The 26967-nt window shown below is 42.2% G+C and overlaps 1 protein-coding gene across 1 annotated transcript; it reads right to left on the reverse strand.

Moving 5' to 3' along the window:
* Nucleotides 1-1305: 1305 nt before the first annotated feature.
* LOC145537545 (heat shock transcription factor, Y-linked-like) lies at nucleotides 1306-3199 on the reverse strand. Its single transcript, XM_081568246.1, has 2 exons — nucleotides 2547-3199; nucleotides 1306-2114 (listed from the first exon to the last, which is right to left on the reverse strand). Exons 1-2 carry the CDS (start codon nucleotides 3057-3059, stop codon nucleotides 1380-1382), a joined length of 1248 nt encoding a protein of 415 aa, XP_081424372.1. The 5' UTR covers nucleotides 3060-3199; the 3' UTR covers nucleotides 1306-1379.
* Nucleotides 3200-26967: the final 23768 nt, after the last annotated feature.

A 26967-nucleotide genomic window follows, 5' to 3' on the forward strand; every position in this document is an offset into this window, starting at 1 on the left:
CATGAGAGCAGCAATCATTTTATAATTTGAATTCCCACATTTGACATTCATGAACATATAAGATATATATTTATCAACTGGGAAAAGATTCTCAGTAAGTAGGAAAGGTCAATTGTGATAATCGTGCAGGTTATAGGATGTTGTTGAGTAATGTATATAGCATTTGATTCGTGATTACGTTTCTTTGTTGATAATTCAGTAAGTACACGTTTTAGCTGATGTGAAAGATACATAAAGAAAAGAGGGTAGACCCAAAACACATTGAAGACCTGATATCTGTGCTCACCTTGGTAGGAGGGCGAACAGAGGTCCCTTCCAACCCCAAGAAAGAGTTGAGGCAAAGTTGTGAGAAGGGGCTTAGCACGTCTGAAAGCAGTGTGTGTGATTGTAGCTCCAGAAGCACGGTGTAAGAGAATGATACTGAAACTACTACGGAAAACAAATATCATGCCTTCAAAGAACTTGTTAACCAACCTGAGGTGCTGCAATCACCACAGGGATTTGTTTTGTCTCTGAGGGAACAGATAAGCAAAATCCAAATATGCATTAGGAAATATAGGGTGGAATCATGGTGGCAGGAAATAAAGGTACGCCTTAAGGAGAGCAGAGCTAAAATGACCCTATACAGTACCACTTGTAAAATACCTATCTTGTGCTGGCCATGGTCCAGTCACTGATTATGTCATGTAATTTTTGGTATCACAGTGATGGTATAACAGTTATCCTAATTTTGGACAAGCTACAATATCTATATTTTCAAGTAGGAAATGAATTTCTATAATGAAGACAATCTCCTGTCTAATGTCTTAAGACTCTGCTGCTGCTAAGTCACTTCAGTTGTGTCCAACTCTGTGCGACCCTATGGACAGCAGCCCACCAGGAGCCTCTTTCCACAGAATTCTCCAGGCAAGAATACTGGAGCGGGGCGCCATTTCCTTCTCTATCTTAAGACTCTACCGATAGCTAATAGAATATCATGTAACTGTGAATGCACTAAGGTACGTACTGTGTAGATGCGCTTTTTTTGATTTTATTTGTATGTCTTCCTTCACCCTTACCATCCTCATTTAGACACCCATTCATTTCAGCAGGGATGATTTCCCAAATCACTTTACATCCATTACCTCTTTTCCCTTTGTTCTCATTTTCTTGCTTAGAAACAATAGATTAGGTGCCATTTACCTAGGATGCCTAACGGAGGTTTTCTTGAACTGAAGAGTTTATAAAAGAGTGCAGAAAAATAGCCAGACATTGAAATAAAGCCTTAATTTACTCTTCATTATTTCAAAATAGAAAACAAAACTGTGAAGATGAACGTGTAACTTTATTGCTCAAATACAAGAATTGTAGGTATTTGTTGGCATCTCCCAACGTAAATTTTAATCTTCATTAGGTTCCATGAGCTGGTACTTATTTGATAGGTCAGTTTTAATTAAGATGGTTTTCACATAAGGAATATCGCTGATGAATTGACTTGAAAGAGAGGAGGTGGGTGTATAAGCGCTCGCTTGCACTGGGGACCTTGAGTTGCCTCTCTGTTGCTGGATAGGAAGAGGACTGTCATGGGCTGACATGTCGCTATACCTGTCTGGAAATGTAGAAGGCTCCACCATCAGTCCAAAAGAACTGCTCCGTAATGGAGATACGATGTCGTTCTGAGAACTAGATGTAGCGGTAGTAGCAAAGTCCTCAACGTGGCCATTTACTTGAGTGTAGGTGCTATGGGAGTGCCAATTAAAAATGCTCAACTGGTTTAAAACAGCAGGCTGATCTACCACATTCTGTTCCGTTTGTCTAACTGATATTGATGATGGGGAAGGAAAGTCACGCGGAGATAGGGCGCTTGTTTTAGGGACTATCTGGCTGGTATAAGTCTTTTGTGGGAAAGGCACACTTAAACTGGTGGAAGCTGAAAATGGACTCTCTCCACTAGTTTCAGCATGAAAACCAGAGTTACGATCACCTATGTTGACCCTTGCTTTAGCATGCTTCTTCTTGTAATCTGGAACTAATGAAGATTTTGGAAACACATTACTAATCCCAACTCTTCTGTTCATTCTTCCTAAAAGTTGGGGGTAACCTCTTTTGAAATTTGGATTATGGTAGATCTGTAACTAAAATCAAAGGATACAATTATTTAGTTTCTTATAAACCAGGGTAAAACTGACAAGCAAAGTTAAACTATAAAAATGTATTCCTTTAATGATGCCAATTAAATAGAATCAAAGAAAACCCCTCCATCAGTAGTTTTAACACCTTACATGTTAGAAACAAGTATGCTCCTCAACTGAAAAATATGTTGTATATATACAGTAAATACCACTGAAAGTAGCTTGAGGACATGGATCCGATTTCAAGTTGCTGGGAGAGTATATAAAATATCAAATATTTTAACCTCCAGCTGTTCTCAACTTCAAAAAAATAAAATGTGTTCAACAATCTGCTATCTCAATTTTAAATTCAGTTTTAGCTACATATGTCAACATGCTTTCTAAGTCACATGATTTAATCTTATATATTGACAGTAAGTGGAAATTTTGGATTACCTTGCTCAAAACAGAGACATTGTTTTCTTCTTCCAGAAAGTCAGGTAGTGAAGCAGATCTTTGAAAAGTTTGTCGCTTTTTACTAAGCCCATAAAGGTTAAGCTGGCGAACTAAACTTTTCATACTATCAGTTTCAAATATTCTGAAAGGGGCCTTTCTTTCCAAGATTTCTTTCTTGAAGAGTTCTTCACTGATCACTATAGAAGTGCCACTCTCATCCCACCAAATAGATTCAAACTGATCACTTTCAACTATAGTCCAGAGTTTTTGAGGAAAAGTGAGTGAAAGAAAATCATTCAACTCATTTGTTTCAGAGACAGAAAATGTGTAGCGTGGCCTTTTTATCCCAAATTCCTCAGACAAAGCCTGAACAGCATATTCTTCAATCACAGATCTCAAAACTGAGTCCCCAGTAAGTGTGTAATCACACGAAGAAGATCTAATGGAGGTTTTGGAACCACTTGATACATCTTTACGAGGCACATCTTGAATTTCTGAAGGAATATGTGCCATCTCAGAGAAATCTTTCTTCAGATACTTTTCTCATTTTTCTGACTTTACACACTCAAACTTCAAATGCTGCTTGGCTGGCGTACAGAGATAAACTCTCTAGGCCATCAGCATGGTTCTCAAAGTCAAAAAGCTGTGATATCACGGAGTCACTGGTCTCCTAGCAATTGAAGGGTAGCTCTGACATCATAAAGTCACTGATCTTCTAGCAATTGAAGGCCAATGTTCAACCAGTGTTTACTTCTACATCAACTTAAAATAAAGGCTGCTTGCATAAATAGTAACCAAAAACATGAAACCTGCAAAAAGTCATTCCTAAAAAAATTTTTACACAGAAAATTCACATCTATAAGTCTACTTGGTTCCTGAAATAAAAGTGATTGATCACCCTTCTATACACATATTCTTAACATTCAGGACTGTTACCAAACCAAACATGGGTCTGCTCACTTCTATGCAATAAAGTCAATCAACTGACTGTGGGTTTCAGTGAAAGCAAGTGTAGTGTTTATTTTATGACCTTGCACAGAAGTGTTTATATTATGCAGAGTAAAATAGTCAGGCACGGAAATAAAGACTCATTTTACTCTTAATTATTTCAAAATAAAAATTGGCCCAATGAAGATGAATTTGTAACTTTATTCTTCAAATAAGAGAATTGTAGGAATTTGTTGACATCTCCCAACATTAATTTTACACTTTGGTATCGTCCATAATCCGACACCTATTTGGTAGATCAGTTGTATTAGGACCGTTTTGAAATAATGAAGATGATTGGTGAGTGGATCTTGAAAGAGAAGCAGCAGATGTATCAAGGATCTTTGACACTGGGAAAACTAAATTGCCTGACTGTTGTAGTTTAGGAAAAGGACGGTCATGGGCTGACATATTACCATACCAACCTGGAAAGGTAGAAGGCTCCACCCTCAGTCCAAACTAACTGTTCTGTAATGGACATAAGTTGTGGTACGGAGAAACAGAAGTAGACATAGCTGCAAAATTTTCACTGGAGCCATTTGATTTAGCACAGCTGCTATGTGAAATCCCATGACAAATGCTCAACCTAGATTGTGGGATGGGCAGGGAGATGGGAGGGTATTCCCAAAGGGAGGGGATATATGTGACTCTATGGTTGATTTATTTTGAATTCTGACAGAATACAGCAAAATTCTGTAAAGCAATTACTCTTCAATTAAAACAACAACAACTAAAGCAGCTGCAGATTGATGTATCACAGTATGCTCCTGTCGTCTAACTGATATTTATGATGGAGAAGAGAAATCATTTCAAGTTAGGGCACTTGTTTCAGCAGCTATCTGGACGGTAGAAGGCTTTCGTATGAATGGCACACTTCAACTTGTGCAGGCTGAAAATACACTCTGTCCTCAAGTTTCAGGATGAAAGTCAGAGTTTTGATCATCCACATTACCCCTTGCTTTAACATGCTTCTTCTTATAACCTCAGATTAATGAAGATACTGTAGAGACATTTTTATTCCCAACTCTTCTTTTCATTCTTCAACAAATGCTAAAGGATCTTCTCTAGGCAGGAAACACAGAAAGGTTGTATAAACTCGAACCCAAAACAGCAAAGCAAATGGCAACAGGATCATTCTTATCAATAGTTACCTTAAATGTAAATGTGTCGAATGCCCCAAAGGAAAGACAAAGACTAGCTGAATGGACACACAAACAAGACCACTGTTTATGTTGTCTACAACAGACCCATCTCAAAACAAGGGGCACATACAGACTAAAAGTGAAGGGCTGGAAAAAAGGTATTCCAAGCAAATCGAGACCAGAAGAAAGCAGGAGTAGCAATACACATATCAGACAAAATAGACTTTAAAATAAAGCCTGTGAAAAGAGATAAAGAAGGACACTACATAATGATCAAAACATCAATCCGAGAAGAAGATATAACGATTATAAATTCACATGCACCCAACATAGGAGAACCACAATATGTAAGGCAAAGGCTACCAAGCATGAAAGGGGAAATTAACGATAACACAGTCATAGTGGAAGACTTTACTACCCCACTCACATCTATGGAGAGATCAAGTCAACAGAAAATTAACAAGGAAATACAAACTTTAAATGATACAATGGACCTGTTAGACATAATTGATATCGATACGACATTTCACCACAAAGCAATGGGTTTCACCTTTTTCTCAAGTACATATGGAAACCTCTCCAGGACAGATCACATCCTCGGCCATAAGTGCAACCTTGGTAGATTCAAAAAACCTTGCAATCATTCCAAGCATATTTTCTGACCACAGTGCAGTGAGACTAGATGTCATCTGCAAGAGAAACACTATTTAAAATTCAAACATATGAAGGCTGAATACCACGCTGCTAAATAACCAACAAATCACAGAGGAAATCCAAACAGATATCAAAACATGTATAGAAACGAATGAAAATGAAAACACAACAACCCAAAACCTATGGGACGCTATAGAATGAGTGCAAAGGCGAAGGTTCATAGCAAAAGTGGCTTCCCTCAAGAAAGAAGAACCAAGTCAAACAAATAACCTAACTCTACACCTAAAGCAACTAGAGCAGGAAGAATCGAAGAACCCCAGGGTTAGTAGAAGGAAAGAAATCATGTAATAGAGCAGAAATAAATGTAAAAGAAACAAAAAAGACCAGAGCAAAAATCAACAATGCTAAAAGCTGGTTCTTTGAGAAGATATATAAAATTGACAAACCATTAGCCGGACTCATCAAGAAACAAAGGGAGAAGAATCAACTCAACAAAATTAGAAATGAAAGTGGAGAGATCACAACAGACAACACAGAAATACAAAGGATCTTAAGACACTACTATCAACCGCTATATGCCAATAAAATGGACAACTTGGAAGAAGTGGGCAAATTCTTAGAAAAGTACAACTTCTGAAAACTGAACCAGGAAGAAAAAGAAAATCTTAACAAACCCATCACAAGCACGGAAATTGAAAGTGTAAGCAGTAATCTTCCAGCAAACAGAAGCCCAGGGCCAGACGGCTTCACAGCTGGATTCTACCAAAAAGTGAGAGAAGAGCTAATACCTAACATACTCAAATGCTTCCAGGAAATTGCAGAGGAAGGGAAACTTCCAAACTCATTCCGTGAGGCCACCATCACCCTAATAGCAAAACCAGACAAAGATGCCACGAAAATAAATAAATGAATAAATAAGTAAACAAAAATAAAGATAACCACAGGGCAATATCACTGATGAACATAGATGCAAAAAGCCTTAACAAAATTCTAGCAGGCAGAATCCAACAACATATTAAAACGATCATACATCATGACCAAGTGGGCTTTATCCCAGGGATGCAAGGATTCTTCAATATCCACAAAGTAATCAACATAATACACCACATTAACAAACTGAAAGATTAAAATTGTGTGATTATCTCAATAGATGCAGAGAAACCATTGGACAAAATTCAACATCCATTTATCATCAAAACCCTCCAGAAAGCAGGCATAGAAGGAACAAATCTCAGTTTGCAGATGCCATGATCCTCTACAGAGAAAATCCTAAACACTCCACCAGAAAATTACTAGAGCTAATCAATGAATATAGTAAAGTTGCAGGATACAAAATGAATATGCAGAAATCCCTTGCATTCCTATGCAATAACAAGGAGAAAACTGAAAGAAAAATTAAAGAAAGAATTCCATTCACCACTCCAATGAAAACAATAAAATACTGAGGAATATATCTACCTAAAGAAACAAAAGATATATATATATAAAACTATAAAACACTGGTGAAAGAAATCAAACAGGACACAACTAGATGGAGAAATATACCGTGTTCATGGATTGAAAGAATCAATATAGTGAAAATGAGTATACTACCCAAAGCAATCTATAGATTCAATGCAATCCCTATCAAGCTACCAGCGGTATTTTTCAGGGAACTAGAAGAAATAATTCCACAATTTGTATGGAATTACAAAAAAAAACCTCGAATATCCAAAGCAATCTTGAGAAAGGAGAATGGATCTGGAGGAATCACCCTGCCTGATTTCAGGCTATACTACAAAGCTACAGTCATCAAGACAGAGTGGTTCTAGCACAAAGACAGAAATATAGAGAAATGGATCAAAATAGCAAGCCCAGAGGTCAAGCCACGCACCTATGGACACTTCATCTTTGATAGAGGAGGCAAGAATATACAACGAAGACAAGACAATCTCTTTAACAAGTTGTGCTGGGAAAACTAGTCAACCACTTGTAAAAGAGTGAAACTAGAACACTTTCTAACACCGTACACAAAAATAAATTCAAAATGGATTAAAGATCTAAATGTAAGACCACAAAGTATAAAACTCCCAGAGCAAAACACAGGCAAAACACTTTCTGACAGAAATCACAGCAGGATCCTCTATGACCCACCTCCCAGAATAATGGAAATTAAAGCAAAAATCCACAAATGGGACCTAAATAAACTTAAAAGCTTTTGCACAGGGAAGGAAACTATAAGCAAGGGAAGAAGACTGCCTTCAGAATGGGCCAAAATTATAGCAAACAGAGCAATTGACAATGAATTAATCTCAAAACTATACAAGCAACACCTGCAGCTCAATTCCAGAAAAACAAGCGAGCCAATCAAAAAATGGGCCAAAGAACTAAACAGACATTTCTCCAAAGAAGACATACAGATGGCTAACAAACTCTTGAAAAGATGTTTAACATCACTCATTATCAGAGAAATGCAAAGCAAAACCATAATGAGGTACCATCTCACACCAGTCAGAATGGCTGCTATCCAAACGTCTACAAACAATAAATCCTGGAGAGGGTGTGGAGAAAAGGGAACCCTCTTACACTGTTGATGGAAATGCAAACTATTAGAGCTACTATGGAGAACAGTGTGGAGATTCCTTAAAAACCTGGCAATGGAACTGCCATATGACTCAGCAGTCCTACTGCTGGGCATACAGCCTGAGGAATCCAGAATTGAAAGAGACACGTGTACCCCAATGTTCATCCTAGCACTGTTTATCATAGCCAGGACACGGAAGCAACCCAGATGTCCATCAGCAGACGAATGGATAAGAAAGCTGTGGTACATATACACAATGGAATATTACTAAGCCATTCAAAAGAATGCATTTGAACCAGTTATAACGAGGTGGATGAAACTGGACCCTATTAAACAGAGAGATTTAAGCCAGAAAGAAAAACACGTATAACACACACACACACACACACACACACACACACACACACACACACACATGGAATTCAGAAAGATGGTGATGATAACCGTATGTGAAAGACAGAAAAAGAGACACAGATGTATAGAAGAGTCTTCTGGACTCTGTGAGAGAAGGCAAGCCTGGGATGGATTCAGAGAATAGCATTGAAACATGTATATTTTCATATGTGAAACGGACCTCCAGTCCAGGTGCAATGCATGAGACAGGGTGCTCAGAGCTGGTGCACTGGGGTGACCCAGAGGGATGGAATTGGGAGGGAGCGGGGGTTCAGGATGGGAAACCCATGTACACCCGTGGCTGACTCATGTTAATGCATGACAAAACCACTATGATATTGTACCATAATTAGCCTCCAATTAAAATAAATATAATAAAAAAAAGAAAACTAAAAAATATAAAACCAAAAACATGTAACTTTTCTAAACTGCAGCGTTCACAGACCATCTTCATCTTGGACTACATGAGGACACCACATCTATTATTATTTATTTTCTTTAATCCAGCAAAAGAAAGGTCACTCTCATCCCTTTTATCATCACTGGTGTGGGTGTGTCCAACATGCTGAGCTGTGTGGTTGAGAGATTGCTCCGTACAGCAATCTTTTGGTCTCTATGATACCCCCAGGAGGCAACACTAAGCACAGTCCATTCTCGAGATGAGGAAAGTGATATGTGCAATGTCACACAACAGGCCAGTCAGCGCCACAGCCAGGATTCAGATGGGTCTACCCGACTCACAACCCAGGTCAGTGACCCCCTCACAGGTGACACTGGCCCAGACTCTGTGGCACTATAGTAATTTGACAAAATGCCTCTCCCTGACTCCACTGCCCATGGGGGTGGACATTGTTCCTTATTTTATCTAGTTTTGGAAAGAGGCTAGATGGTTAAATGAAGTTAGAGGGGTGTCAGCTTTCTACTGGAAAGAATAGAATTCATTACAGGTAACTTTGAGCAGGAAAGAAACTTATTAAAGGATATGAAGTGACTCAGATTTCTGGGAGGGATGGCTGGAGAGACAGCCATGACCAATATAGAGTTTGAGTGCAGGATCTTGTGTCACTCACTGGAAAAGACCCTGATGCTGGGAAAGATTGAGGGCAGGAGAAGAAGGGGATGACAGAGGATGAGATGGTGTGATGGCATCACCAACTCAATGGACATGGGTTTGGGTGAACTTCAGGAGCTGGTGATGGACAGGGAGGCCTGGCATGCTGCGGTTCATAGGGTCACAGAGAGTCGGACTCGACTGAGTGACTGAACTGAACTGTCACTACCACTGGCTCCAGACACAGTGGCTGTCATTAGTGACACGGCTTATGTCCCTTCCACCTCCTCTAGATTGAATTCTATGCATCAGAATCCACTTGCATTGCTTTCACCTGTAGGTGTATCCATTGGCTAAGCCTACATTTCATGTGGCTGTACCTAATTGGTCTTTTTTTATATATAAATTTATTTATTTTAGTTGGGAGCTAATTACTTTACAATATTGTAACAGCTTTTGCCATACATTGACATGAATCAGCCATGGGTTTACATGTGTTCCCCTTCCTGGACCCCCCACCCACCTCCCTCCCCATCCCATCCCTCTGGGTCATCCCATTGCCCCGGCCCTGAGCCCTTGTCTCATGCATCGAACATGGAATGGTGTTCTGTTTCACATATGATAATATACATGTTTCAATGCTATTCTCCCAGAACGTCCCACCCTCACCTTCTCCCTCAGAGTCCATAAGACTGTTCTATGCATCTGTGTCTCTTATTCTGTCTCGCATATAGGGTTATCGTTACCATCTTTCAAATTCCGTATATATGCATTAGTATACTGTATTGGTGTTTTTCTTTCTGGCTTACTTCACTCTGTATAATGGGCTCCAGTTTCATCCATCTCAGTAGAACCGATTCAAATGTATTTTTTTTAATGGCTGAGTAATATTCCATTGTGTATATGTACCACAGCTTCCTTATCCATTCGTCTGCTGATGGACATCTAGGTTGCTTCCATGTCCTGGCTATTGTAAACAGTGCTGCGATGAACATTGGGGTACACGCGTCTCTTTCAATTCTGGTTTCCTCGGTGTATATGCCCAGCAGTGGGATTGCTGGGTCATATGGCAGTTCTATTCCCAGTTTTTTAAGGAATCTCCATACTGTTCTCCACAGTGGCTGTACTAGTTTGCATTCCCACCAACAGTGTAAGAGGGTTCCCTTTTCTCCACGCCCTCTCCAGCATTTATTGCTTGTAGACTTTTGGATAGCAGCCATTCTGACTGGTGTGAAATGATACCTCATTGTGGTTTTGATTTGCATTTCTCTAATAATGAGTGATGTTGAGCATCTTTTCATGTGTTTGTTAGCCATCTGTATGTCTTCTTTGGAGAAATGTCTGTTTAGTTCTTTGGCCCATTTTTTGATTGGGTCGTTTATTTTTCTGGAATTCAGCTGCAGAAGTTGCTTGTATATTTTTGAGATTAATTGTTTGTCTGTTGCTTCATTTGCTATTATTTTCTCCCATTCTGAAGGCTGTCTTTTCACCTTGCTTATAGTTTCCTTTGTTGTGCAAAAGCTTTTAATTTTAATTAGGTCCCATTTGTTTATTTTTGCTTTTATTTCCAATAATTGGTCTTAAGTGCCGTCAGGATGTATTTGATTGGCTGAGCCTGGGTACCATCTGGGTGCATCTAATTGATTGAGCCTAGGTCCCATGGTTACGTTCTGACTGTAAGGCAGGTGGGGAAAATGACATTCAGACTGTTTCTAGTGCAGATTCGTACGATGGAAAATTAAAGCAGTGACTAAAAGTCTCCTCACTGCAGACTTGTCCAAAGTCTCTTTATCAGTCAGGTCGGTTTTTCAAAGCTCAATTCACCCTACTAAGTAAAGCAGAAGGGTTTAGTAAGTCAAGCGCTCTGTGCTCCGCTGTGTTACTTTGCCTAGCCTGGAGCTACATTTCCCAGAATCCCTTTCTTTGATTTTGAGTTCAGTCAGTCTGTTCAGCAGCTTTGTTGTGTCCGATTCTTTGCGAGCCCATGGACTGCTGCAAGTCAGGCCTCCTTGTCCATCACCAACACCCCGGAGTTTACTCAAACTCATGTCCATTGTGTTGGTGATGCCATCCAACCAACTTGTCCTTTGTTGTCCCCTTCTCCTCCCACCTTTGGTCTTTCCCAGCATCAGTTCAGTTCAGTTCAGTCTTTCAGTCATGTCCGACTCTTTGCGAGCCCATGGACTGCTGCAAGTCAGGCCTCCTTGTCCATCACCGACAACCCGGAGTTTACTCAAACTCATGTCCATTGAGTTGGTGATGCCATCCAACCAACTTGTCCTTTGTTGTCCCCTTCTCCTCCCACCTTTGATCTTTCCCAGCATCAGTTAAGTTCAGGTTCAGTCTTTCAGTCATGTCCCAGTCTTTGCGACCCCATGAATTGCAGCACGCCAGGCCTCTCTGTCCATCACCAACTCTCAGAGTTTACCCAAACCCATGTCCATCGAGTCAGTGATGCCATCCAACCATCTCACCCTCTGTCGTCCCCTTCTCCTCCCGCCCCCAATCCTACCCATCATTAGGGTCTTTTCCAATGAGTCAACTTTTCGCATGAGATGGCCAAAGTACTGGAGTTTCAGCTTCATCATCAGACCTTCCAATGAACACCCAGGATTGATCTCCTTTAGAATGGATTGACTGAATCTCCTTGCAGTCCAAGGAACACTCAAGAGTCTTCTCCAACACCATAGCTCAAAAACATCAATTCTGTGTCACTCAGCTTTTCCACCGTCCGAATCTCACATCCATACATGACCACTGGAAAAACCATAGCCTTGACTAGACGGACTTTTGTTGGCAAAGTAATGTCTCTGCTTTTCAATATGCTATCTAGGTTGGCCATAACCTTCCTTCCAAGCAGTAAGCATCTTTTAATTTCATGGCTGCAATCACCATCAGCAGTGATTTTGGAGCCCCCCCCCAAAATGAAGTCTGACACTGTTTCCACTGTTTCCTCATCTATTTCCCATCAAGTGATGGGGCCACATGCCATGATCTTAGTTTTCTGAACGTTCAGCTTTAAGCCAACTTTTTCACTCTCCTCTTTCACTTTCATCAAGAGGCTCTTTTGTTCTTCTTCACTTTCTGCCATAAGGGTGGTCTTTCTAATCAGTCAGTCCTTTGCATCAGGTGGCCAAATTGTTGGAGTTACAGCTTCAGCATCAGTCCTTCCAATGAACATGCAGGACTGATGTCCTCTAGGGTGGACTGGCTGGATCTCCTTGCAGTCCAAAGGACTCTCGAGTGTCTTCACCAACATCACAGTTTCAAAGCAGCTATTCTTCGGTGCTCAACTTTCTTTCTACTCCAGCTCTGACATCCATACATAACTACTGGAACAACCATAGCTTCGACTGGACGGTTCCTCTGCCTATTCTAAAACCAGCTTCACCATCCGGAAGTTCACAGTTCACGTATTGCTGGAGCATGGCTTGGAGAATTTTGAGCATTGATTTACTAGCGTGGGAGATGAGTGCAATTGTGCGGTAGTTTGAGCATTCTTTGGCACTGGAATGAAAACTGACCTTCTCCAGTCCTGTGGCCACTGCGGAGTTCTCCAAATTTTTTGGCTTATTGCGTGCAGCACGTTCACAGCATCATCCTTCAGGATTTCAAAATAGCTCAACTGGAATTGCAGCACCCCCACTAGCTTTGTTCCTAGTGATGCTCTGTAAGGCCCACTTGACTTCATATTCCAGGATGTCTGGCTCTAGGTGAGTGATCATACCATTGTGATTGTCTGCGTCTTGAAGATGTAGATATATAGATATAGATATAGATATAGGTATAGGTATACTTATAGATATATACAGTTCTGTGTATTCTTGCGACCTCTTCTTAATATCTTCTGCTTCTGCTAGGTCCCTATCATTTCTTCCCGTTATCGAGCCCATCTTTGCATGAAGTGTTCCCTTGGTAGCTCTAATTTTCTTGAAGAGATCTCTAATCTTTCCAATTCTGTTGTTTCCCTCTATATCTTTGCATTGATTGCTGAGGAAGGCTTTCTTATCCCTCCTTGCTATTCTTTGGAGCACTCTATTCAAATGGGAATTACTTTCATTCTGTCCTTTGTTTTTCGCTTCTCTTCTTTTCATAGTTATTTGTAGGGCCTCCTCAGACAGCCATTTTCCTTTTTTGGCGTTTCATTTCCATGGGGATGGTCTTCAGTCACGAACTTCCGTCCATAGATCATCAGGCACTCTGACTATCAGATCTAGTCCCTTTAATCTATTTCTCATTTATGCTGTATAATCATAAGGGATTTGATTTAGGACATACCTGAATGAGATGGAATTGCCAACATCCGCTGAATCATCAAAAAAGCAAGAAAATTCCAGAACAACATCTATTTCTGCTTTATTGACTATGCCAAACCCTTTGACTATGTGGATCACAATAAACTGTGGAAAATTCTGAAAGAGATTGGATTACCAGACCACTTGGCCTTTCTCTTGAGGAATCTGTACGTAGGTCAGGAACAACAGTTAGAACTGGACATGGAACAACAGACTGGTTCCAAATATGAAAAGAAGTACGTCAAGGCTGTATATTGTCACCCTGCTTATTTAACTTATATACAGAGTACATCATGAGAAACGCTGGGCTGGAAGAAGCACAAGCTGCAGTCATGATTGCTGGGAGAAATATCAATAACCTCAGGTATGCAGATAACACCATCCACACGGCAGAAAGTGAAGAGGAATTAAAACACCTCTTGATGAAACTGAAAGAGGAGACTGAAAAAGTTGGCTTAAAGTTCAGCATTCAGAAAACTAAGATCATGGCATCTGGTCCCATCACCTCATGGCAATTAGATGGGGAAACAGTGGAAACAGTGTCAGACTTTATTTTGGGGGGCTCCAGAATCACTGAAGATGGTGACTCTCGCCCTGAAATTGAAAGACGCTTACTCCTTAGAGGGAAAGTTATGACCAACCTAGCCAGAATATCAAAAGGCAGAGACATTACTTTGCGAAAAAAGGTCCGTCTAGTCAAGGCTATGGTTTTTCCAGTGGTCGTGTATGGGTTTGAGAGTTGGACTGTGAAGAAAGCTGAGCGCCGAAGAATTGATGCTTTTGAATTGTGGTGTTGGAGAAGACTCTTGAGAGTCCCTTGGACTGCAAGGAGATCCAACCAGTCCGTCCTGAAGGAGATCAGCCCTGGGTGTACATTAGAAGGACTGAGGTTGAAGCTGAAACTCCAATACGTTGGCCACCTCATGTGAAGAGTGTACTCATTGGAAAAGACCCTGGTGTTGAGAACAATAGTGGGCAGGAGGAGAAGGGGACGACAGAGGATGAGATGACCGGATGACATCACCAACTCGATGGACGTGGGTTTGGGTGAGCTCCAGGAGTTGGCGATGGACAGAGAGGCCTGGTGCGCTGCGATTCGCGGGGTCACAAACAGTCGGACGTGATTGAGTGACTAAACTGAACTGAACTGAACTGACTAGAGGGGCCTATTTTTTTCGACAAAGTAATGTCTCTGCTTTTTAATAAGCTGTCTAGCCTGCTCATACCTTTTATTCCAAGGAGCAAGCATCTCTTAATTTCATGGCTACCATCACCATCTGTATTGATTTTGGAGACCAACATACTATTTGTCACTGTTTCCACTGTTTCCTCTTCTATTTGCCAAGAAGGGATGGGACCAGATACCATAATATTAGTTTTCTGAATGCTCAGTTTTAAGCCAACTTTTTCAATCTCCTCTGTCACTTGCATCAATAGGCTCTTTTGTTCGTGCTTTCTGCCATAAGGGTGGTGTCATCTGCATATCTGAGGTTATTGATATTTCTCCCGGCAATCTTGATTCCACTTTGTGTTTCCTCCAGCACAGCGTTTCTCATGAGGTACTCTGCATATAGGATCAATAAGCAGGGTGACAATATATAGCCTTGATGTACCCCTTCCTGATATCAAACCAGTCTGTTTTTCCATGTCCAGCTGTAACTGCTGCTTCTTGACCTGCCTACAGATTTCTCAGGAAGCATATCAGGTGGTCTGGAATTCTCATGTCTTGAAGAATTTTCCACCGTTTGTTGCGATCCACACAAAGGCTTTGGCATAGTCAATAAAGCAGAAATAGATGTTTTCCTGGAACTCGCTTGCTTTTCGATGGTCCGGTGGAGGTTTGAAATTTGATCTCCTGTTCCTCTGCCTTTTCTAAATCCAGCTTAACATCTGGAAGTTCATGGCTCACAATCTGTTGAAGCCTGGCTTGGAGAATTTTGGACGTTAATTTGTTAGCATGTGAGATGAGTGCAATTGTGCAGTAGTTGAGCATTCTTTGCTATCACTCTCCTTTGGGATTGAAAACTCATCTTTTTCAGTCCTGTGGACAGATTTGCTGGCCTACAGAGTGCAGCACTTTCACAGCATCATCTTTTAGGATTGGAAATAATTCAACTAGAATTCCATCACCTCCACTAGCTTTGTTTGTCGTGATGCTTCCTAAGGCCCACTTGACTTCACATTCCAGAATGTCTGGGTCTAGGTGAGTGATCACCTCTTCGTGTTTATCTGGATCCTGAAGATCTTTTCTGTATTATGCTGTGTATTCTTGCCATCTCTTCTTCATACCCTCTGCTTCTGTTAGGTCCATGCCATTTCTGCCCTTTACTGTGCCCTTCTTTGCATGAAAAGTTCCTGCGTGCAAAGTTGGTCACTCTAATTTTCTCAGAGAACTCCGTCTTTCCCATTCTATTGTTTCCACTATTTCTTTGCACTGATCTCTGAAGAAAGCTTTCTTGCCTCTCCTTGCTATTCTTTGGATCTCTGCATTCAAATGAATATATCTGTCCTTTCCTACTTTTCCTTCCATTTCTCGTCTTTTCATAGCTCTTTGTAAGGCCTCCTCAGAGAACCATTTTGCCTTTTTGCGTTTCTATTCCTTGGGGATGGCTGTGATCCCTGCCTCGTGTACAATGTCATGAACCTCTGTCCATAGTCCTTCAGGCACTCTGTCTATCAGATCTAATCACTGAATCTATTTCTCCCTTCCACTGTGTAATCGAATCATAGGGATTTGATTTAGGTCATATCTGAATGGTCTAGTGGTTTTCCCTACTTTCTTCAAGGTAAGTCTGAAATTGGTAATAAGGAGTTCATGATCGGAGTCACAGTCAGCCCCACGTCTTGTTTGTGCTGACCCTATACAGCTTCTCCCTCTCTGGCTGTGAAGCACATAATCAATCTGATTTCAGTATTGACCCTCTGGTGATACCCATGTGTGGAGTCTTCTCTTGTGTTGCTGGAAGAGGGTGTCTGCTCGGACTGGTGCAAAAACTCTTTTGCCAAAACTCGCTTAGCCTTTGTCCTGCTTCATTCTGTGCTATAAGGCCAACGTTGCCTGTTACTCCAGATCCTTTCTGACTTCCTACTTTTGCATTCCAGGCCCGTAGAATGAAAAAGACGTCTTCTGGGGGTGTTAACTCTAGAAGGCCGGGTAGGTCTTCATAGAACCCTTCAACTTCAGCTTCTTCAGCATTACTGGTTGGGGCGTAGACTTGGATTATCATGTTATTGAATAGTTTGCCTTGGAAATGAACAGAGATCGTTCTGCCCTTTCGGAGATTGCATGCTAGTACTGCATTTCGGGCTCTGTTGTTGACCATCAAGGCTACTCCATTTCTTCTAAAGGATTCCTACCCACAGTAATAGATATAATGGTCATTTGAGTTAAATTCACCCATTCAGGCCCATTTTAATTGTTGATTCCGGAAATGTCGATGGTCACTCTTGCCGTCTCCTGTTTGACCACTTCCTACTTGCCTTGATTCATGGACCTAACATTCCAGGATCCTTTGCAATATTGCTGTTTACAACGCTGGACTTTACTTCCATCACCAGTCTCATCCCCCACTGGGTGTTGATTTTGCTTTGGCTTCTTCCCTTCATTCTTTCTGGAGATATTTCTCCACTGATCTCTAGTAGAATTTTGGACACCTACTGACCTGGGGAGCTCATCGTTCAGTGTCCTATTTTTATTTCTGTTCATGGGGTTCTGACAAGACGTAGTCCACTGGAGAAGGGAATGACAAACTACTTCAGTATTCTTGTCTTGAGAACCCCATGAACAGTATGGAAAAGTTCCGAGGTTGAATTGACCAAAAGAGTAACTTGAGAGAGGGTTTGAAAATGGAAAGGGAGCAGCAGTCTCTCCTCTTGCAAGGGTGCTGTACTTTGATGTGGTGACAAGTAGCCGCAGACATGCCTGCAGGCTCTGGCGTGTCCTTGCTGTCGTCTGGGATGCATCCACAACTCCCTCCTGACTCCTGGGCATCAGCACCCGCCCTGTCACTGGACACTTGGCTGCAGAGGTAATGGTTTCCTCTCCATTTCTCTACTGTTGGCCCTCAGCAGCCTCACTTTGGTGACTAGACTCTATGGCCTCTCAATTTGCCTGGTTGGTGGCTCCAGAAGTCCCTTTTCAGACCTCACTTCTCAACCTGCTCCCACAGCTGACATAGAAGGCTCATTAATAATTCTCATAATAATTTGTGCATGCACGTGTGTGTCCTAAATCGCTTCAGTCATGTCCGACTCTGTGTGGCCCTGTGCACTGTAGCCCACCTCTGTCTTCTTCTGTCCATAGAATTCTCCAGGCAAAAATACTGCAATGGGTTACCATGTCCTCCTCCAGGGAAATCTTCTCCACACAGAGAGAAGATTAACTCACATCTTTTGCATCTCTTGCACGTGGCTTCTTCATCACTAGTACCATACCCCAAACACATGGGCTGGATCTAGCTTCCCTTCTTGGGTGTGACTGATTGTTGTTCAGGCAGTAAGTCTTTCCAATTCTTTGCAATCCAGTGGACTGCAGCATCTCAGGCTCCTCTCTCCTCCACTTTCTCCGTGACTTTGTTCAAATTTCCTAGGGCATGAATGATAACGTTATGAGTATTTACAGACTCACAGGAAGGCTCAGGAAGACACACTGCAGGACTGGGCCCCAAGAGACAACTGCCACAGGATCACAAGGCCCTACTCCTCTCCCCAGCAATATTTTTCCTTTCTTAACTTTGCATAAGTGCAGTTGTCTCATGGACACAGCTGATGAGTGGGCCCTTAAAGGCTTCAGATCAGTGGCTGCAAGCGAGTCTGGGAAATGGAATTTTCAGCTCTCCAGCCTCTTCAATTCAGGAGGGTGAGCAGCAAGAAGAATGCATGTTGAAAATCCAACTCTCACACAGAGATATGCCTGGGGATCGAATATTTGCCGTTGCCATCTGGCCCAGGGTTTCCCTGTCAGGCCATGATGTTAGTGGGAGATCTTTGCCTCCCCAGCCCTGCAGATAATCCAAGGCCAGGATAACTGGTCACCAGACTCGTTAATATGATCGAGTACTGACCTTGGTTCACCTTGATGAAATGAAGGAGGAGAAGTGATCTTTATTTACTCAGCGTTTTTCACATTCCTGGTCACTTATGTACATAGCGCCTCATCACGTGCATTTTGCAGGTGAGGACACATCAGACCCAGAGAGACTGAGGAAACTACCTCAGGTCACACAGCTAGTTATGGCAGAAGCTGGACCTGAGCCATCCTGTGGACCAAAGAATGCCTGCTCCTCACCATTACTGTATGTCTGAAAAAATTGGGAGAAGCTTTTGTATAAAAGCCATTCATTCTAATTAGGCACTTTTTCTTGGCTGAGCAGTTTCAAGTGCTGGGGACATGACGGTGAGCAAAACAGGTGGCGGTAGATAAAGGGTATTGGTTGAGATGGGGGTTGTAAACGCTCAACAAGTCAGGGACTAGAAACAAGTGAAACAGATTTGGGGTTAAGTTGATATTGATGTGGTTTCTTTGTATTTAAATATGTGAGAAAAGATTTGTGCGTCTACTTTTTTTTTTTTTAATGTAAGTCCCTTGGTTTAGCTTTTGCTTTTTCATTTTTGGAAAATATATTTATTTTGGACTGTTCCAGATCTTCGTTGCCAAGAGAGAGCTTTCTCTAGTTGCGGTGCATGGGCCTCTCCTTGTGGTGTCTTCTCTTGTTCCAGGGTATGGGCTCTAGAATGCAAGTTCAGTAGTTTTCATGGGCTTAGTTGTCCCATAGCATGTGGAATCTTCCAGATCAATGGTCGAACCTGTGTCCTTTATACTGGCAGGCAGATTCTTAACCACTGGACCATCAGGAAAGTCCTGTTTTTCCTTCTTGAAAAATATGTCTCCAGTCTGAAAAAAACACAGACTATGGCAATTGATGGTTTGTCTCAGTGTCTGGGACACAAAATGGCATGGTGTTTGTTGCTTTTTCGTTGCTAAGTTCTGTCCGACTCTTTGAGACGCCATGAACTGAAACTTGCCAGGCCCCTCTGTCCATGCACGGTGGGGACTGTGGCAAAGTAATGAACCTGGAGAGCAGCTGGAAGTGGCAGTTCGGGTGTGGCTCCTGCTGGTCACGTGCATACGTAGGTCCCCATGTTGCCAGATTGCCCACTTTCAGTGATAAGTTGAAAATTCATATTCTGAGTTATGTCTTCCAATGATACATTTTATATAGTTGTAATAAAACTTGCAAACCTATTGTGAAAATTAGTCCAACGTCTCTGTGGGTCAGATCTGGCCTGTGAGCTGCCAGTTTGCATCTTGTGTGGAAGAGCCTTAATTTAGGCATCAGAGATGCTGGGTTGGAGTCTGGGCTCTGCTGCCTTCCAGTAGCTGGGGTCAGAGGCAAGCCGCAACACTTTCTGGACCTCAGTTTCCCTTTCTGTAAAATGGGACTTCTGAGAACCACAAGGTCTGCCGAACCCTTTACTAAACCAATATTTTCTAAACGGTGGGTCATAGAGTCAATTTAGTAGGTTGTTACTTGCATCTATTAAATAGAAAACAGGACAGGATGGAAACTAAGAGGATGTATCATGGTATTATAGGTTAACATTGCCTTGTGGAACATATTTTAGTTTACACACATAATATGCACACACATATATCTATATCATACTGGGTCTTGATGTAATACTCATTATGCAGAGGGACTGAAAGGGAAGCTTTCAAACAAAGTGTTGGTCATGTCTTAATGCGCTCAATGCCAGCAACATTTCTGTGAGGTGGGTTTTCGCCTCAACCCCATTTTACAGGTGAGAACGCTGAAGTGCAGAGAGTGAAGTTCCCACAAACAGGAAAAGGAATAGCTGGGACTTGACCGCAGGCCACATCTGAACCATGTGCTATCTGACCTCTCCAGACAGCACCTGTGTGATCACGATGAAGGAGCTAACGCAAGTCAAGGGCTTAGCTGGTTGCCTGGGACAGAGCAGGTGTTGAATAAATGTAGAAGCCAGACTTGTGTGTGCAGCTCCTTATTCAGCCACACCATGTGGTGTATAGGAACCCATGGGCTATGAGAGAGAGGGGGGCTGGGCTTCTGTGGTCCTGATACCCGTGGGGTGGTGAAGGGGGTATAAAGGCAAAGAGACACCCCCACCCTGTAGTCCGAGTTCCCCAAATACTCATTTTTGCCCAAATGCTTGATGGTTACATTTTAAAATCAGTATTTGGTTGGAGCTGGCTTATCCATCATCCTTGAATGAACTGCTACATATTTTGCTATCTTGAATTTATGGATTAAACACACACACACACACACACAGCATTCTGTCAAACAATTTAAACTATCACGTTAACGGTATTATTAAACATTAGAGTAGTTATCTTTCATAATCGGGCTGAGTGTGGCAAGAAGTGCTTCTGGGGTCGTGGTTGCTGATGGCTCTTGAGGCCATCAATGCTGCTCTCGGCTGGGATCCCCACTGTGACCACAGCAGGTCACTTAATCCTTAACTTTGGGGCCTGAACAGATCCTCGAAGGTGCTGCAATATCAGGGAAGCACTCCCGCAAAGCAAGGGCGCAGCCCAAGGAGATACTTCTGGAATCCTTGCAGTGCTATTTCCATGCCTAACTTTGGGTGGCCCCTGCGGGCACTTCGGGCCAATGGCGGGGTCGCACTGCCCTCTGGTGGTCACTGGCGAGCACAGCTTCACGGGAGCTGATCCGGCCCCATCGTCGGTGCTGTGGGCACTGCAGCAGAATGGCGGAGCGCTCTGAACTCAGATTTCCCTTTACCCAGAACGAACTCTCTGTCTATCCACATCCTAGGAGTTTCCCCAAATCCTTGTGAGTAAAAATGGCAGGCTGTATTGTCTATGGGTCCGTGTATAAGGGCTTGGAGATCTGGGGTGACAGAAATCAAGAGCGAGGTGGAAGGCATGGGAGAAGCCTAGGAAAGACCACGAGGGGCCCTTTACGGGACCTGGGGACGTCGTCCGTCCTAATCTGCGTCGGGAGAGAATGGTTTCCAGCGGGAAGGATGGAAGCAGGGTGTCTGGTCAAAAACAGCTGGTCATGGGCTTTCTCAGGAACGTGAAGGCATTTTCTCATTTTATACCCTACACACAGTATACTGAACCAAGCTCAAGTGGTTATCATCATGATATTTTCTTACAGATGATTATACTTGGGTACCCATCCCCCAGATCAGGCTGATTCTTCAAAATAGAAGTCGGATTATGCCCGTCTCCTCCTTTAAACTCTCTGGCCTCTTCTCACTGGATTTGGAAAAAGATCCAAACTCCAACCGAATAAAAAGTCCCACAGCCAATAAATATCAGTCCACTGCTGGTGGATATTCGGCTTGTTTTCATTCTTTGCTATTACAGACGGTGTTGTAGAAAAGAACTCTATACAGAATATGCATGTTTACTTAAATGTATCTATAGATAGATACTCAGAAGTGGAATTACTGAGTCAAACTTACAAATTGCATAAATATTGCCAACTTTTCTCCTTAGGAGTTGTACCAGTTTCAGCTTCCACAAGCAATGCATGAAGCCCCACAGCTCAACCAGCACTGTGAGTCATTAAACATTCAAACGTTTGTCAATCCGATGCGAAAAGGGGTATCTCGGTATATTTGCATTTCTCTTATGGTGAGCGAACTTGAACATCTTTGTATAAGTTTAAGAAACAGTTGCACTTTTCACAAATATATTAAAATGTCTGTACATGCCCTAGGATCATTTTTTTATTTGGGTTGCTGGTTTACTCTTTATTTCTAAGAGATTTTTATATATCAAGGGGGATTAACACTTGCTGTTGTCTGTGATTTGAATTTCAATTTGACTTTTGTCTCATATCTTTATTTGTATAATAGTATCTATTTATGGCTGTGCTGGGTCTCATTGCTGCCAGGGCTTATCTCTAGTTGGGGAATGCGGGCCTCCTCTCGAGTTGTGGTGCACAGGCTTCTCATTGCAGTGGCTTCTCTTGTTGTGGAGCACAGGCTGTAGGGCAAGTGGGCTTCAGTAGCTGGGGCTCCTGGGCTCTGAGCACAGGACCAGTAAGTTGTAGTGCATGGGTCTAGTTGCCCCTAGACATGTAGTAACTTCCCAAACCTGGTATCGAACTGGCATTTCCTGCATTGGCAGGTGGACTCTTTACCACTGAGCCACCAGGGAAGCCTTACTTATGTATTTTAGTAACTTTTTTAAGGTGGTCAAATTTCTCAACTTTGTTTTGTTTTGTTTTTTACAAGCACCATGTCTTATTCAAATATGTGTCTATTGTTCTTGGGACACTGCCGGTGCATTGTAGATGCTCAATTAATATCCGATGGAGTAAAAATATCTGCTCCATTTGAACGATTGATTTTGTGAGTAGACATCTGAGTCCATGAGATATAATACTACTATTTATTATGTGTTATATATATTGGGATGCTTTTGGCTGCAAATAACTAAGGAAGAAGAAACTCAAAATATTTCAACCATAAGGACATTTTAATCTCACATAATAAATTTAACCTATCTTTCCTAAGCACTTGTCCTTCTCAGAATTAACCAATGTTCAATCAATAGAAATCTTTGTTGAATCATTCCTGCCATATCTTTCCCCCCATGTAGATTATTGTCTACAAATGAAGCCAAGTTAGAGGAAACAGTGTCCAGGGATAGAGACAAAGAGACGGAATTTAAAAGAATTTAAAGATACTTGTTGAATTCTGCATTTTGGGTGTTGGTGGTCATGGGGTCTGAGATTACACATTTCCGAACCTTTCAGTCAAGTAGGCCAATTTTTTTTAAGCCACTTTGATGGTACTTATGCTATTTGCAATTGAAAAATTCCCATGTTAGCTCTCTGACTTCCAAGTCCCTTGTGAAACAAACACCTTCATCCCTGGAGTTTAACCTGAAAACTTCTTTGATTTTCTGTCCTTCTGCTGAGCTATCCAGGAAGTTCTGGTGTCATGCTCAGACTCCTAGAAAGCCAAGGGTTTTTGTTTGGGAGTTTTGCATAGTGCAGCTACTCTACTTCTAAGAGCATTCCAGCGGCCTGCAAGATACTGTTGGATAAAGAGTGAAGGCAAGAAGCCTGGGACCACTGAAACTTAGCTACCCATCCATCCATCCATCCATCCATTTATCCATCCATCTACCCAACACCCACCAATCCATCCATCATCCATTCATCCATCCATCTATCATCCAACATTCATTAATTGCTATCTCTCTTATAGAATGAGAAAGATAGTGCCTTTATCCACTGAGAGCTCTGAGTCATCCCAGAATTCAGAATGAAACATTTACAGAGTGTGGACTGTCAGCACCAGCCTTTAACATTCAATCATCACAATAGAAAAGTAGTTGACCAGCTAGGCAGTTAATTTCAGGAATAAAGATCAGGTCTGTTTCATCACAAACCTCTCTCTGTGTGGACAGCTGAAAGAGTCTACTATTCGTGACACTAATGGAAACCTTTTAAAATAATTTTTCTTTTTTATAAGTGATTTAGTCTTTGTTAACTCTCAACAGAATTTTTCTTGAAAGCATTTGTTTTTGTTTTTTGTTTCTCTTTTATCAGTAGGGCCGAAAAAAAGGTAGGAGAATTTTATTCTTGTTATTTTTTTTTCAATTTGTTAAAGTATACTTGATTTACAGTGCCATGTCAGTCTGCAAATCAGCAAAGTGACTCAGTTATACACATATACACATTCTTTTTTTTACATTCTTTTCCATTACAGTTTATCACAGGATACTGAATATTGTCCCCTGTGCTATCCATTAGGACCTTGCTGTGTATCCACTGTAAATGTAGTAGTTTGCATCTACCAACCCCAGATTCCCAGCCCATCCCTCTCCCCTCCATCCTTGGCACCTACAACTCTGTTCTCTATCTGACAGCAGGTGTGATGGTGGCTGGAAGGGAAGAGTGGATAGCACGTGTGGTTAAAAGTGGTTACCGAGGTGCCTAGGTTATCAAACAATGAGAAAACAGGGAGGATCCAGGAGCACATCACTGATTCCCTGCATGGTTCCGCTCCAGTCTCTTTCTTCTCCAGCCAGAAGTCAATTCATTCAGTACAACATTTACACTCATTAGAAGAAACTAATTCAGCAGATTACAGTGAGGTTGATCCGTGTTTTTGCCAGCTAATTCTAGGGATTCTTTACCTTCATTTAAGTATCTGTGTATCTAACCATTATACCATTCTTGCAACTACATATCCAAACATCACAGTATTACTATCAATCACCCATCAACCATTAGTCATTCTATCCGCCTACCCATCCCATTACTCATCCATCCATTTAGCCACTCATTCATCCACTTAAATATCTGTCCAACTTTCCATCTCACCATGCAACCACTCACACATCCAGACAAGCATCCATCAGTCCACCTCACCATACCACCATTTAGTCATCAATTCAGTTCAGTCACTCAGTGCTATCCGACTCATTAAGACACCATGAACCACAGCACACCAGGTCTCCCTGTCCATCACCAACTCCCGGAGTCCACCCAAGCCAATGTCCATAGAGTCGGTGATGCCATCCAGTCAGGTCATCCTCTGTCGACCCCTTCTCCTCCAGCCCTCAATCTTTCTCAGCATCAGGGTCTTTTCTAGTGAATCAGCTCTTCACCTGAGGTGGCCAGAGTATTGGAGTTTCAGCTTCAACATCCGTCCTTCCAGTGAACACCCAGGACTGATCTCCTTTAGGATGGACTGGTTGGATTTCCTTGCAGACCAAGGGTCTCTCAAGAGGCTTCTCCAACACCACAGTTCAAAAGCATCCATTCTTCTGCGCTCGGCCTTCTTTACAGTCCAACTCTCACTTGTTTACACGACCACTGGAAAAACCATAGCCTTGACTGAACAGAACTTTGTTGGCAAAATAACTTCACTGTGTTTTAATATGCTGTCTAGGTTGGTCATAACTTTCCTTCCAAGGAGTAAGCGTCTTTTAATCTCATGGCTGCCGTCACCATCTTCAGTGATTTTGGAGTCCAGAAAAAGAAAGTCAGCCAATGTTTCTACTGTTTCCACATCTGTTTGCCATGAAGTGATAGGACCAGATGCCATGATCTAAGGGTTCTGAATGTTGAGCTTTAAGCCAACTGTTTCACTCTCCTCTTTCACTTTCATCAAGAAGCTCCTTGGTTCTTCTTCAGGTTCTGCCACATATGCGGTGTCATCTGCGTATCTCAGGCTATTGATATTTCCCCCGGTAATTTTGATTCCAGCTTGTGCTTCCTCCAGCTCAGCATTTCTCTTGATGTACTCTGCATACAAGTTAAATAAGTAGGGGGGCAAATTACAGCCTTGATGTACTCCTTTTCCTATTTGGAACCAGTCTGTTGTTCCATGTCCATTTCTAACTGTTGCTTCCTGACCTGCATACAGATTTCTCAAGATGCAGGACAGGAGGTCTGGCAGAAAGGGATACTTGATGAATTTTTGAACCAACTGAAACAACACTGCAGATGGTGATTGCAGCCATGAAATTAAAAGACGTTTAGTCCTGGGAAGGAGCGTTATGAGCAGCCTAGACAGCATAATAAAAGACAGAGATGTTACTTTGTCAACAAATGTCCGTCTGGTCTGCTGCTGCTGCTGCTCAGTCGCATTGGGCATGCCCGACTCTGTGCGACCCCATAGATGGCAGGCTCTGCCATCCCTGGGATTCTCCAGGCAAGCACACTGTCGTGGATTGCCATTACCTTCTCCAGTGCATGGAAGTGAAAAGTGAGAGTTCGCTCATCCGTGTCTGACTCTTGGCGACCCTATGGACTGAAGCCTACCAGGCTCCTCCGTCCGTGGGATTTTCCAGGCAAGAGTACTGGAGTAGGGTGCCACCGCCTTCTCCACCATCTAGTCAAGGCTATGGTTTTTCCAGTGGCCATGCATGGATGTGAGAGTTGGACTATTAACAAAGCTGAGCTCAGAAGAATTGATGCTTTGAACTGTGGTGTTGGAGAAGACTCTTGAGAGTCCCTTGGACTGCAAGGAGTTCCAACCACTCCACCGTAAAGGAGATCAGTCCTGGGTGTTCATTGGAAGGACTGATGTTGAAGGCGAAACTCCAGTACTTTGGCCACCTGATGCAAAGAGCTGACCCATTAGAAAAGACCCTGATGCTGGGAAAGTTTGAGGGCAGGAGGAGAAGGGGATGACAGAGGATGAGATTGTCGGATGGCATCACTGACTCATTGGACCTGGTTTGGGTGGACTCTGGGAGTTGGTGATGGGCAGGGAGGCCTGGTGTGCTGTGCTTCATTGGGTCGCAATGAATCGGATATGACTGAGCGACTGAACGGAATTGAACTCAACTGAA

Source organism: Giraffa tippelskirchi, chromosome Y (assembly GCF_054371585.1).
Source record: "Giraffa tippelskirchi isolate mGirTip1 chromosome Y, T2T-mGirTip1v1.2.pri, whole genome shotgun sequence".
NCBI classification, from domain to species: Eukaryota; Metazoa; Chordata; class Mammalia; order Artiodactyla; family Giraffidae; genus Giraffa; species Giraffa tippelskirchi.